The 15,838-nt window shown below is 33.3% G+C and overlaps 1 protein-coding gene across 1 annotated transcript; it reads left to right on the top strand.

The window, feature by feature from the left end:
- Positions 1 to 4,384: 4,384 nt before the first annotated feature.
- On the top strand, positions 4,385 to 8,342 carry LOC128178485 (uncharacterized). Its single transcript, XM_052845680.1, has 4 exons — positions 4,385 to 4,512; positions 6,170 to 6,787; positions 7,510 to 7,666; positions 8,016 to 8,342. The coding sequence occupies exons 1-4, from the start codon at positions 4,416 to 4,418 to the stop codon at positions 8,275 to 8,277; spliced, it is 1,134 nt and encodes a 377-aa protein (XP_052701640.1). The 5' UTR covers positions 4,385 to 4,415; the 3' UTR covers positions 8,278 to 8,342.
- The last annotated feature ends 7,496 nt before the right edge of the window (positions 8,343 to 15,838 follow it).

Here is a 15,838-nt window from a genome sequence, read left to right as displayed (position 1 = left end):
AATAGTTATTTATATATATTTATTTTTTTGTTTATTTCATTTTATTGATCCCAATATATTTACATATACCGAGTATGATTCCCTCTATTTCTTTCGGAAATTTATAGTTAATTCATTGATTTCATTAGATTCATTAACTTATATAGAAACAGCCAGACTAAAATCTAAACACCCCGTTTATTGATTGGTAGAAAATTACGGCGACTTAAGAAAAATCACGGACTGCACGAAATAATCATGATGATGTCAGACTCAAATTCCTATCGGAGACGATTTGGCTGTTTCTTTTAGCAAATGTACTATTAGTAATTTTGTGAATTTTACTTACTTTTTACAATCAATTTATTAATTTGTTAAAAGAAAGATGTAAATGGGTCATTATCAAAATATGCAGACTTTTGAAAAATGAAAAACATGAGAAAATTATTGCTCAAAAAATTACTTTGATTGCAAAAAACACATTTAACAAACAATGAAGTATAACATCTAAAAATTTGCAAACATTGGAATCTACCATTTGGTTGATAATTAGACTGAAATTTAATGAACTGTGAACATTTTGTCAGTGGTGTAACAGGTATATAGTATAGTAAAAATTCTTAAATAAAATAAAATAATTCTTTTAAAATGATGGACATAAAATTTATATCAAAAAAATTCATTTAAAGTTATTTGAATAGGATAACAGAAAATATTTGACACATTTACATAGTAACCAACATAACATTTGAGACAAAGTCTTGATGTTACTCAACAAATTTTTAATTTGAGCATTAAAAAGAACACAACTGGATTTTTCTTTCAATGGAGCATAAAAAAGACATTACTATAAATGCACTGGAGTTTTCAAATATACATGTATTATTGTCTGTTAATTTTATTTGGAGAAAAATGTACATATTACACCACTGATTATTATGTTTTACCACTGACATAAAAGTTACACCACTGACCTAGCGATAATAAATAAGAGATAAACGTGTTAAATTTTGTAAAATAAACTAATTTCTATTTTTGATTGCATTTAAAACGTGATAAATTTGATCTTAAATAAAAGTTTTCGTGCCTCATTCTTTCATAATCTGAAGATAGACACACTGTTACACCACTTATAATCAGTGTTACACCACTGACAGAAAAATTGCATGTAGATGTTTTTTTACATGAATTCACTCATTCTTTGATGTTATATTTTTTACTATTGGCATCCACACACTTTTATCAACCTTGTACCGAGTTCGAACTTTCTTTGCCTCATCAATCTCACAAACAACATCGTCAATACTATATCAGCTCATATCAATCATACATTTTGGACAATAAAATTGAATTTTCTCCAAAATCAATGCATACAACGCATATACACTTCCTCTTTGTCTATATATGTTTGTTGAAGCTCAGCTAGCATTTGTTACCTTTAAGCATTTGAAAGATTTTAGTATAACATAATAGGGAATGTGAAATGTCAGTGGAATAACATATCTTATAATACACTATAAGTCATTAAAAAGTTTGATTTTTTTATAAAAATAAAATGTGGATAATTTCATTTCTTTATTAGAATAAATTTGTTTTTACTTTTATCTTTTAATCAAGTATTTAAATGAGTAAAACATATTTAGAGCATACAAAATGTCAATGGTGTTTCAAATAATGTCAATGGTGTAACAGGTCTCATTTTCCAGATTAAGAAAACACAATTGCAATTAAATAGTCAAGCTTTCTTTATTGTGACAGTGTCTAACTTGTAAAATTGATAAATAACAATTGTTCAAAATGCTCAAAATATAAATGAAATGGAAGAAAAAGTAAAATAATGTCATGTGGTGTAACAGTTTTATCAGGGGTGTAACAGCAATTTTTGGTTACACCACTGACCGTTATACCACTGATGTATCCATAGTAAATGTAGCAGTATGACCCAGAGAATAGATACTACACAAAGCTACATAGCCTATGTTATAATGTGATAAACACTCATCATTTATGTGAAAAACTTTTTTGTTCTTTCATAATAGAAAACCTTAAATAGCACGTTATCCCACTGACACAGTTTACATTGTATTTTTCGGAGCATACTAACATTTTCTGCCATATTTTCTATCACAATGATGTTATCACTGATACATTTATCTTTTTAGTAGCAGGGAATGATGTCACTATGATCTAGGGGATTCCAACTGTAGTACAATATTATTTACTTGATGTATTTTAAGATATTTTTATATAATTTGCCTTGTAACACCAATGACAAAAATTTTTTGTACAAGCATATATCTCATCAAATTCATTGTTTTTAAAAGAGAACTTGTTAAGGAGCATAGCAGAAATTAAAATATGAATGTTGTTTTGAAAATTAACGGTGATTTTTGGAATAAAACATCAATATTATTGAAGATATTGTAGGTTAAAGACGTTGGAAAAATTTAATGACAACATAAATTCACTGAAATCTCATAACAAATAAATTTTTTTTTATACTTTAAGCAGTAATATTGTCGATTTATTTGTTCAACAATATAGGTTTAAGTTTCTAAAATCCAATGGTACTGTATGTATTCCCCAGAACATTATTTTCCCCCCTTTAAATTGACACTGACACAAAAGGCTGCATATTTTGATAATGACTCAAATATAAACAATAAAATTCTTCTTTGATGATTCATGCGGGTAAACTAATGGAGGTAGCGATCATTGCAGAAAAAAAATTATATAACCCGGCATTAAACGCGCCCTAAATGCAAATTACATTTGAATACTATCAAGATGTCGACAACCATATGAAATGGCTGTTCACAAAATGCCAATAATGTGGGTACAATTTATCAGTTTAAGAAAAGCAAACAGTTCTTCAGTCACGCACTCATTATTTGATCTTTTTAGGTTCAATGAGTGTACATGTATTAGCAGGTCTTCATTTAAGTGCTTTTAAACAAGATTTGTTTGTAAAACACAAAATATAAAAACCCTTGAACTTGGCAAGAGCTGTCTGTAAATAAAGGATCCCCCTCGAGAAGGTTTCCAGTCTTGCAATCCACAACTGATATAAAATATTACAGCTAGCAATCGGACGCAAATAGTCGATCATGTTGGATATTGAGCACATTCATGTATAAAATTGTAAAATGGGCCAAATATGCTTGCTTATTATCCAATATGATAGCTTAATATCCAATATGGCTCAGGATATGCCTGCTTATTATTCAATACAGCTAAAAAATTAAGGCAAAATAATAACGACGTTACGTTTTCGCAGAAAGAAAAGACCGACACACAGACAGACGGACTTGTAAATTAAAAATATTTCAAGCACTCGAAGGGCTAGCCTCTTTCCTTTGCAGCCCTAACCAGGCGGTGACTGTGGAAGGGTTGACCACTCATAGATCCTTAATTTTCCACCTCGGCCTCCCTTTTATTACACCCTCAAAGCAAAATTATGAATAAATTTTGTACATGTAGCAATATATAAATACATGTAGAGGCATAATTATATTTGAATGCATCCTTCTGATGTCGCTACAGAGGCTACCACCTCTATACGATCACATGTTATACCTAGGCGACACTTAAATAACTTGTTGTGGTCCTATATTATGATGACTGGAAACCCATCTGATGCATGACGAACAGTGTAGACCTTATTAAGCTACAGGGTAAAGGTTGGGATAAAATAATTTTAACATATACAAGTTACAGATAACATATGGCAAGAGAAATAAAACCATATTCAATTCAGTTGATACTTGGGAATGCAGCGCATTTTTTTATTATTACAGTCATAATCTGTATATTCATATCCTCAAAATCTAAAGAGGATCGCTTTCTCATTGGCGTATTAAGAATTGTAATAAACTTATTCGTGAAAACGAGAGAAAGTTAAATAATTAAGTTGGCCAAATACGTATAAATGGCTAAAAGCATATACATGTATATGCAAGAAAAGCCGCGGGTTTTCGACCAAAAACAATTTACTCAAAGAAAGGATTATACAAAGTGAAAAAAAAACTTATTTAGATAGTAGCTGTGAAATGTCATTAAATTGCAAGTGGATTGCCTTCACTCCGTTGGTCTTTAATTTGCCTTTTTTGTAGCTTTGTCCTTTTTTTGTTTTGTTTGTGTGTTAATTTTGCCTTATATAGGTATATTGACTCTTATGCAGTCATTTACTTTATCCAGATGTAAATTCTACAGGTAACATTCACAAAGTGAAAAAAAAAAATGTAAAATCCATTTTTGAATTACACAACTGCAACTTTTTTTTGTGTGTTGGATGTTTTTAATGACTATATGAACAATTTACCTAAGTTGCGTGGATGCACGAGAGGTTGGAATCTGTATTGATTTTATGTTTGTTTCACGTGATATGTAAGCCTTTACTCGAGCTAGCTGTACCTGGCCGAGAACCTGGTATAAGAATGAACCTCTCGGCAGGAGAGAGCGCCACACCGGAGCGGGGGGATCTGGTGGAGATTTTCCTGCCCCCTCTCGGACTGATTCTGGTGGGGTTTCTTGGTAAGAGAGATATGTCGATTTTTCAGATAGACGAATTCAAAGTTTATTTTTTCTCAATTTTCTTTATCTTTATATCGTATATCAATGATTTATCAATTGCTTGAAAATACGCTTATTTAATTCTGTTATTTTAAACAAAAATGGTATATTTTTTTTTTTGAAATGATTTGTTTTTCTCATCAATATGATCAATGCATTGTTAAAATTTTGAACCGATCGAAGACCTTCATGATGATATTCGCTGTTTTAAGTTGAAACCCATGTTTACTGTCGAAATATACTCACATCTCCTAATACACGTATAAAAAAATGTTTCCGTGAGTTTAATATTGATTGGTGAACAAACGTCTATTTAATTGAAGTCAGTCGAACTTACTTAGTATTCATGAATAAAAACTAGAAACGTTTTGAAATCACGTTGACGCACGTATTTTAATATGTTTCAGAGAGAGAGAGAGAGAGAGAGAGAGAGAGAGAGAGAGAGAGAGAGAGAGAGAGAGAGACACACACACACAGAGAGAGAGAGAGTTAACCGAATGACGCGTATAATGAAAAAAAATTGTAGAACTATAAAACATAATTAGCTACTTGTGTTCTTATTTCCTGGTTCTCGTCAATGTGAAAAGAATAAAAGATAGAACGAAGAACAAAGCTCCTAAGGATGTAAAACGTTGTATTATTAAAATCGAAAACTCAAAGTCCTCGGATGAAAATAGATAAAAGCGAAACAAAGATAGATTGAATAAAAAAATCTATTTCAAAATTGAGTTTAAAGGGGCATGGTCACGATTTTTGGTCAAAAATATTTTTCTGATTCGAATGTTAACAATGCTCAAATAAGGCATTTCTAATATGCAACCAAAATTTGAGTGTCATTCGTTTAGTTATAAGCGAGTTACAGAGCTTACAATTCTATACTATGTAAACGAAGCTTTTGTTTACATTTTGAATGTTGAAGTGAAAAGTCAAATTTTAAACCTTAAATGAATGTGTTAAACGTAAGGAACTCTTTATTCATGCTCAAAATGAATAAGAAGATAGACAAATTAGTTTAAAAAAGATATTTTACTGGTATATTGAACATATGTAAACAAAAACAGGGCACGAGCCTTGTTTACATGACAAAGAATTGTGAGCTTTGTATCTTGCTTATAACTCTTTGACTGACTTTCAATTAACTGTCTAGCTATTGGCTATTATATATGCATAAATTAAACCCAATGACACTCATCCAGAAATGTATATTTCGTTGAAACAGCATCAGTTTCACACGACAGAGCAACGGTTTTGACAGTCTATGAATATTAATGAAGTTTTCTTAGCGAATTAGGAGAAAGGAGGTCAATGTTTGACAGCTTGTTTTGATGAGCAAACTAGAGAGTTACATCCCACCGAAAGTCAAAACTCTTGTTAAAACGGTTCTAATCATATCCAATCTGATTAAAATCAGATCCTTGATCCGCTCTTCGTGTTTCTATTGTTGCTACACGTGTAGTGACAATAGAAAAATATGGAGCGGACCGAGGATCTGATTTTAATCAGATTGAATTATCATATGTCATACATGTAGTTACCATTAATCATCACATGGCTATTTAAAACTAAGAGAACAGTTTTTGTTATCAAATTATTATTAATATATGTTCATATATTTTAGCACTAAGTTCTTTGGTAGTCTGCACATCCGGATTCCGTAGGCAGTTCCGGTTCAGGACCAGATGCGTCAGTCCCTCTTTCTGTCACGCAAGTTTAACAAGTCTATCGTCCACTTCCGTTTTGCACGACTTCCGCAACCGATCTCCAGAAGAAGACAATGTAAGATTCTACACAAAACGTGACATTCGTGTACTGGAACATTTTCAGTTATACCAAAACAATCCAAAATATTTATTCAAGATTGGAATACCAACTGTTACGTCATTGATATTTTGTCCAATCATAATGGCTGTTTACAAACCAACTGCAAGCTTTCTGTGGCCAAATCGAACGCAGCCCGCCATCAACGAAGCGATCGCCTGCTTTCTAGCCCCAGCGGGCATGGTGTACGCAGTTTCGTTTGGTTTTGCCTTTCAGCAAGTTCTTCAGAAACAACTCGACATAACGGCTAGATTGAACAATGATTTTTCCGAAATGGAACTTTTGATGAAATTAACAAAGAAATTAACGTGTTTGAAATCAACAACTCGAATGAAGATGTATCTTGCGTTGAAAGAGGAAATAATGACAGTCATCCAATACATTACAGAGATGCCAAGTGCTCAAAACAACAAAGAAGGTATAAAATTAATCTGGTGCTTTACTTTCACCAGGTAGGCTATATAAAAATCAACAAAATCCATCCTCAGAACCAGTGATTTTGCAAAGTTGTATAAACAATCACACTGTTATAAAATCTTAGTCAATAACGAAATATTTTAATGCTTGCATGAGTTTAGATCGAACCTTTACACTGCTTTGCAATCGTATTCACAGCAATGCATGCATGTTACATCTGATTTCAATTCACGTACAACAACAAAGAGATTCTATTGATTGCTGTGACGTTTAAGTAGTTCTCTGAATTCTCATTACTGTTTTAATTTGTATCTTAATGAGTTTGGAAACACCAAAGTGAGACACCTTTTTTTCTTCAATAGAAATCCTTTTTATTTGTTCTCATTTAGAACGATTTATAGAAAGCTATTTGACTTTGGACACGCGATATCTAAAATCAATTTTACATTTCGTTTCTTATTACGGATTAATAACACAGTTTCTGCAAAATATTCATTTTGCTTATAATGTAAAACATCTGTAATACAGAAACATCACTTTCATTAGGTTGTTGTATTGACCTATCTTATTACAAAAAAAACCCACTTTGTATATGTAACTAGTCGATATGCTATTCTGTAAAGTCGATTTATATAGAAAGATCGAATGAAAAGGATACACTTTGCAATATCATGCGTGTTTTGAATAGCAATAATGACGTGTACATTGGAATTTTTTTTATAGGGGCTATTTGGGACATAGTTGACCATCTTCGAGAAATTCCAACACAGAAACACAACGTGGACAGAGCGATCATACATGATATAGTCAAGTATGTGGGCAGTCTCAACAGCATAGTGGACAAAGTGGGCACACTGCACGCCAAGATACACCCATTACAGTAAGTGTGTATCCCATAAATATCTTATTAGCTGCTTGGTCCGATTTTATGTCAAATTAATTTTGTGAAGGTTTGTTATCCTAAGTATATGTATAATAAAAGATATTGCAGTAGTTTGTCCGGTCAGTTGAGCCATATTTCAATGGAAAGTCTATAATTTTCTAAGATAATTGGTTTGTATGGAAAAGTATTTGATACTGTAATAGCCAAAAAAACTCGGGCCATGCAGCTTTAATTAAGTGGGCATCCTACACGCCAAAAAAAGACTAACTACAGTAATTGTATCTTGTATAAATAGTCAAACAATATCATATCTGACACACAACCAAATTTTGTTCTTTTCTTTCAGGTGGGTGTTTTTGGAGGTCCTCAGTTTTTCCTCCTTTCTGGGGATCCAGATGGTGAAGTGTGAGTCCTACCGTCTGGAGATGTGCATGAGCTTTGTCACGTGTCTCTCCATCTCCATGTCATGTTACATTGTGGCGGACATAGATAACCCGTTCCATGGATTCTTCAGAATCGAACTCAAAAGTGTCTTGACTATCTTAGAAAACCTTGCAGTGTGTTTTCACGAGGAACTGATGACAGATATCAAGCCTGAACACATATAGGAGCGAATTTATGGACTAGCTCAATAGAGTAACAAAACAAGGGACATAACTCGTCAGTCGGTTGAATAAAGATGTGTCCACTTATACTTACTTTATGATATCTTTAGTTGTTCGGATGCAGAGTGGTTGTTTTCTAACATACTAGTATGCTTTACAATGATTAGATTGTCGTTGTTTGAATATTTGAACCAAAGCTGAAATAATGGCTCAGATACTAGTAAGTAATATGCGATTCTGATTGAATTTGACATTGTCCGTTTCACATTTACACCTTTTCAAGAACCACTCAGTGATCAATCTCCTTAACACAAATTTGGCACAGTATAACCTTTTATGATGGCAATTATCTCATGTCCCTGAAGAACTACATTGCCACAATTTTTCTTAATATTAAAATTCATTTTTAATATTTATTTGTCAGATATGTATTGGTCAGATATATTTTCGATTTGTTTAAAGCACCGAACATCACCTAAACCTTCCCATCCTATCATTTGGGCATAACTATTCATCCGGGTTTCTTCAGACCGGAAGCTACGGAATTGGTCCAGCAGCTAAACTGTTGGAAAGTAACAGATTCGTTTTAAATGAACAGGATAGATCATTCTTAAACATATTCCGGATAACTGTAATTATAACCTGGTGAAAGACTTGCAACTCCTCTAGAGGATGTTGTCAGCAGAGTGAGCTTGCTAGTTCCGTTCTCAACAGACGCCATTGTTGTCATTGGATAGAAATTGCCCTGGATGTGTCTCTTTGGAAAAGTCGTTTTTCTGTGCATCTGGAAAAAAAACAACAACAAATAAAATACGCAAAAAGGAATAACTAATTGTAAAGACGATTTTTGTTCCTTTAATTATTTCATAAAGGATCAATGTCAGTTTTGAGGTGTTATGGGACGCCTCCATGTTGTGACGTACTAATCATCGAAATAAACAATAAAATCAAGTCACTGTGTAATTTTATAAATAGCTTCTTTCCCGAAATTGTAACTTAACATCGTAGCGCGGTGGGTTAGAAGGTTCACTACGAATCTGTCGATCATGAGTCCCGCTGGGGATTTAAAAATTTTAACTTTTCAAAATTTTCTAAACGTACTTTTTCGTTAAATTTTGTAAAATTTTAAAATTCTAAACCGGTGAAAGTATTTCAAAGCAATATGAGCTGTATTTTTCAGAATTTTATTTCGCTGTAAAAACCTGCTAGTATGGTAAGTCTGCATGTAACTTAAACTTTAATGATAAATAAGGTAGGAAAATCATAATTTATGTCAGAGGAAAAATATCTCTTCTTAGGAACACATGGCACAGGAGGACAATAATTTCATTTCGCTCCAATTAAGACTCTTTAAAGGCCCTTGGCGAAAGGAAGTCTAAAAAGCATGATATTTTTGTCATTTTTAATAGTGGAAAATAACATTTTCGTTAAAAAAAATTTATCATGAAAATTGCAGCTCATATTGCTTTAATTGTAATGTACTTTACTCCACATTAATATCGATAGATGTCCGCATGCGAATTTAAGCGCAATTACAAGTGCCAGTACTTCGGCACAAAAATTTAAGCGCTCCTTTGGGGAAAAAATATAGTAATTGAAATTTCCTTGTTTTATCCACAGCAGTACAATATTTTGAGGTCACTTAATTTTTTGAGGTAATACCTTTTTTGAACGATTTTAATAATATTTAACATGTCAAGAAAAAGTCGAAATCGGCACTTTACGAAAGCTGGAAATTCCCAGTTTCCCTCTTATTATCTCGCGAGATTTCAAAAACGCACAAAATCAAAACAAATATCGACAGTTCAATTAATGTGTTTAACAGTCTGTTTTGAGGGGGCTGAAAAATCATAGACATTTTTTATAATTTAGTCTATAAATCTCCTTTTACAGAAGAGCTCTGTATATATAAATAGCAAAATATTCAAATTTTAAAACTAAACTAGAGCCGAGCTCGTTGCAAAGCAACGAGTAGGTCTTCCGTCGCAACTTCGTGTCGCAAAAGGATTGTCCATCAGTCTGACTAAAACACCTCCTTCTCCTGACACTTGTCAGAGCCTGACAGACCCTGTATTGATAAAAGGTCATCTTTACACGACCATTTCTTCTTACCAATTAGAGCTTTAGAAAATTGATTGGAACTCTTCAAATGGAGACAAAAAAGATAAATTCATGCCTGTTTTCTATGTAACCTCTAAATTGAGTATTGCACCACTAATTAAACAGATAAAGGCATATCTTTGCTAAGTAGGTGTTTATTTAGATTGTATGCAAATGTGGAGGTCAAGTGGAGATAGTCTGTTATTGATACAGGTCTATCAGAACCTTGCGAGTGTAAGGAGAAGGGAAATGGTTTTTAATGATACTGGATTATCAATATGATAATAGTAAGTTCAAGAAATCGAAAACGAGACTCAATTTCAAAGTATTATTTTCATACCAGGCAAGTTCTTCGTTTAACTTACTTCAAGTTTAGGATAACTTTAAAAAGTACATCATTTATGTACATGTATATAATTAATATAATTATAATAAAAGTGTGGATGTGGCGGTGGGGGAAATGACCCAACAATCAATTTTCTAAGCGTTAACTTACGGGAAATTTTGGTTGAGAGAAAGGGGGGGGGGGGGGGCATTGCTCCCACTGGACCATCTAAAAGGTACTGTTAGCAAGCTCACAAATGATATCCCCACTAAGAAAGAAGTCATTACTCACGTATTTCTCTATTAGAGAATAGTGGATGGTTCTTTTTTTTTAGCGAGTCAGACAAGGCAGGGTATATTTACAGGTCACAAGTATTCTTTATGTCAAACTCTAGCTTTTACTCCTTTCCATTAATACAAGATATGACACATGTTTAATATGACTTTGAACTTGGGCAACTGACCCTGGGCCAAGTTCATGACACATCATCGGTCATCAGGAATCTTTACATGAAATAGAAACTCCCAATGTTTCTCCTTAAATGACTTAGGGACAAATCATTACACACCCTTAGGTCATAAGCAATCTTTGTGTGAAGTAAGAAATTCCAAAGTGGACCGGCAACTAATTTTGAACTTTTCCTGCCAGTAACCTTTACTTTGTCCAAATGACCTTGGGTTTAGCTCATGACGCTTCGTTAGGTAATGAGTAATATTTGTACGAAGTAAGAACACTTCCAATGTTTTTCCATCAGAAAGATATAGACTGGACACGACGTACGGACGGACAAGGTGTTTTTTATTTAACCCCCCCCCCCTTCAATTTTTTTTCGTGGGGTATAAAAATCCTTTTCGCCCGTTTTGTGCGGCACAAAAAAAGACCTATATTTTTCAATTATTTCTATCATATCACATATAAATATACATGTAAATGTATGATTTGTATGCATATTTGAGTTCTTCTCATCATCGTCAGAAAGGATAAGAAACCCTTGGGGTCCAATAATGTCTTTTCATGGGCATTTGTCAATTTGCATCACTAAATGATTTCCAAGCGGTAAGCTATCAAAGCTTTTGAGATGTTACATGTAGATATTGAATTTCTATAGATTTAAATTTAAGGTTAGGAAAAACAACACTTTTTATACAGTAAAAAAAAATCTAAAATAGCTTTATGTACGCGTACACATAAATAAGATGTAGCGAAAGCTATAAAGACTTTATTTCTTCTGTTCTAGACTTTTTCAGAGATAACAAGCTACAAGTTAACAATCTCCCATTTTGACAAGCTAGATTAAAAATAAAATATTCAGCTGAGTTTTAGGTCACTTAATCTGCATTACAACCTCATACTACACAACTTCAATGATTATTTTTTTTATCAATTTGCATATAACAATAAGTAAAATCCCCAAGAACAAATATCTATCGCAATTAAATGCATACATTTTTGGAAGGCAGAAAAGTCGCTATATTATAGTCAATTAAACTACTACAATTATTTCAAAGAAATAAGAAACTGTCGACACTTGCAGTACTCTGATGATTTAATGACGATCGACCGACTTTATTGCTTAATGTAGTCGTATATCATTAATTCTAATCCTGAGAACAAATTTTATTTAATCTTTGACTTAAAACTGTTAACTTATAAAACCAGAGACATAAATAACTTATTAAGTTATTTATGTCTCTGATAATATATATTTTATTCTGTTCATAACTATAGAAGTTTAGCGTGTTCAACAGGTTAATTTTTTAGCCACATTCTCAGATAACGATATCGCACCTTTAAGGTGAGGTTGATTGACATCGAATATTTAGACACTTATTGTTTAACAATTGACCGCTGCAGTGAAAGCATCCTTCAATTATTTATCAATTGCTGGTCTGCAGCCCGGGGGCAATATTCTGAGCTATGTGCGCTGACGCGACACGAGATTTTCGGTCGCACGTGGAGCGGATTGACTTAGCATAGACTGACCGAATAAACACACGGGTGGGAAAGTGACATACATTGAGGAGAAAAATGTACACATGTTAAGTAGTCGCCAAAAATAGGTCTTCGCCACATTTGGAAAAAAAATAAAGCCCTTGCTCTGTGATCAAGAAACCGATAAAATCTAAACAGATCTTGTTTAAAAACTCATGTGAACATTCTAAAAATAATCACTTAATCCCTCAATTCTGGACAAATCTTTTATCGTGTCAGCCTCTACCGCCCATCGCAACTTCTCGGGCCTTTCCGGCAAGCTCGGAAAAACATTTCGAATGTATTACCTAGGCGTCCATGACAACCCCCCTTTTTATAAAACTTGATATAATTACAACACATTTTATGATCTGTTGAGATGTGAGCTACATGTATACTTCATTAAAGGTATCAATATACAATAAAATATAACACAGAAACGACATACAAGACTTCTTACCGATACTTATTTTAATGGGAAGCGACTCCATTTTGTATAAAATTCTAACATCCGGTGATGTTAATACATCGAGGTGTTTTTCCAAACTTGCCGGAAAGGCCAGAGAAGTTGCAATTGCCTCTACCGCATGTGTTAATTTGATATTTGATTTTTTTTTATCCTGCCTTGAACGCTTGGGGACTGTTTCATTTTCTAAATTCGGCTAAATAATGCTTCCAATTTTGGGTTCTCTCTCTCTCTCTCTCTCTCTCTCTCTCTCTCTCTCTCTCTCATTTTATGTGCAACCTTATGAAGATGTCAACTACTTTCTACGATATCTATAAAACCTCTCAGCAGTATTTAGCGGAAATATTCGTGGGTAAATAAAAAAATCTTAAATTGAAACACAAGTCAATCTTACATGTACCGGTCAAAATCTCGAAAAAACAAATAGTTGGAATCGTACAAAATATCAATAAACATGCACGTGTGATAAAGTACATGTAGAAGAACACGAAGCTACCGCGGATCACTTGTCCACTCGCGCGGGATCGCCTTGGCTACATGTATGTTCTGGGGGTGATCATCATTTTGAGGTTTAATCTTTGTGGTTTTTCGTTGTTTATCTACAACATTATTAGTACATGTATAGTTTTTAGAACATTTTAGAATTACAAATTCACTATTGATTTATGTCTGATGATGTTTCTGATTTGGAATAATATCGCTTTTATCAATTTTTAGAGGGGCTTCTCAATTCACATTCTAATGTTTAATTAAATAAATTGAAGGTGAACAAACTAACTGAAACAGTTCTGTATCTTGTTATTAGATAACCGCTGACCTCGGCCGCGGATGAGGGATCGGATAACTTACGTAATGTTAAAACACACGTAGAGAGCTCAGAACCCAGGAAGATTTACAATGTTTGCAGTATGATGACTAAACTCTAATTAATATAAGTTTTCCCCCTTTAATCCCACAGTTGATCTATCTGTCTGATACTGTTTCAGTTCGAGAATGGCATTGCTTTTATGATTAAACAGAACGATTTCTTATTGACACTCTTTCGTTTAATTCAAATTAAGAAGAGTAAGCTTTAATGTCATTGTGTACGATTCTTGTGTTTGCAGGTAAATAAAATCACATATGACACACGCGATTCTTGTGTATTAGATAACCGCTGACCGCTAGGTAGTCCAGCCGCGACCTTGGCGATCGATTTTCTCGGCCGCGGGCGAGATGGGTTATGTAAATACGCACACAACTAAGAATTTAGGTCGATTTGAAATGCTTGCAGTAAAATGACTCAAATTTACCGGTATTTCATGGAAGTTATTATTTTTTTAATCTAGTTTATGTATCTCACTAGATAAGAAAAAGAACGTTTATATTTTCTCGTTTTTGATTTTCTTAACGGTTGTCCACTACAGGACCTAAACAGAGGTGACTCCAAAAAAGACTGTAAGAAAAACATGTACACGTATACTTTTTAGACACTTTTTCAAATGAATCAAAGCATCCCTTATATGCTGGTACACTTTCACCTGTTAATTTATGTACGTTATGCGCACAAAGACGATTCGCTTACTTGCCAAATGAATACAGGTACATGTTAACAAGACAAGCTTTTTACACTCATATTACGCATTACCGGTACAAAATAATTTTGTAACGACATTGATAACACAATAATGAACAACTTTTCTATCGACAGCTATAGCGAAATATTAACCATTTTTGAGTTATAAAACGAAAACTTTTAAGGACTCTAGACCCCTAATTTAAGGGGCCAGCCCTTTTTTAATGGTGTCAAGTAAAAGCCCTTGATATTTTGCACATATTTTGTTCTATATGTGTTTAGGGAAAATTTTAAACCAAAGAGCTACATAAGAAAAACACAACCAAATATCGGCATCTTTTGAAACACAAATTCAAATTAATTTTTTGAAACTTTAAAGGAGGAAAATTGTAAAAACAAAACTCGGAGGACAACGTTCAAACTCTCTATTTTTAAGATTTGTGACTTTGTAACACATGCTGTGAGCGGTTTCAGAGCCTATGCGTGCACAAGAATGCCTATATTTTTCGGAAAAAGGGGAATAACTCGGTACCGGAAGTGTCGATTTCAACGATTTTCCGTAGATATTAAGAAATAGTAACCACCAATAAGCTCTGAAAATTTGAACTTTATAGGACAACAAACAAACAAGATATTTGAGTTTAAAAAAACGTCTAGAAGAAAAAAAAGAATAAAAAGAATTATCAACAGAATCAGTACAAGGTCTTCCGTTGAAAACGGAAGACCTTAAATATGGATTTTTTTCTATTTCATCATATAATACAAATTATCAAATGATAGGTTATAGTTAAGAACACCATATCTAACAATTTAGGGCCCGGGAATATATATGATGGTTATTTTGATGACCACCTAGCCCCATAAACTGACCCCAAAAACAGTTTTCGTATAATGTTACTTGTCTGACCATCGGTGTCACGTGATACACATTTCAGTAAATGTGCCATGAACATTTATTCTATATGTGAATACATAATTGTTATATCATTTGGTATTTTGCCGGATTCCGTTTATCCCCTTTATGTTCTAAATACAACGTGATAATGCATGTGACGTCACAAACAAGTGACGTCAGACCAGTTGTTATCAACAAAATTCAGCGCAAGAAGTGGCGAAAGTAAGGAACATTTTGTAGCAAGGTATTTAT

This window comes from Crassostrea angulata, chromosome 3, assembly GCF_025612915.1.
Source record: "Crassostrea angulata isolate pt1a10 chromosome 3, ASM2561291v2, whole genome shotgun sequence".
Lineage (NCBI taxonomy): Eukaryota > Metazoa > Mollusca > Bivalvia > Ostreida > Ostreidae > Magallana > Magallana angulata.
Note: the sequence above shows the minus strand (reverse complement) of the source record. Positions and strands in the feature narration are given on the sequence as shown.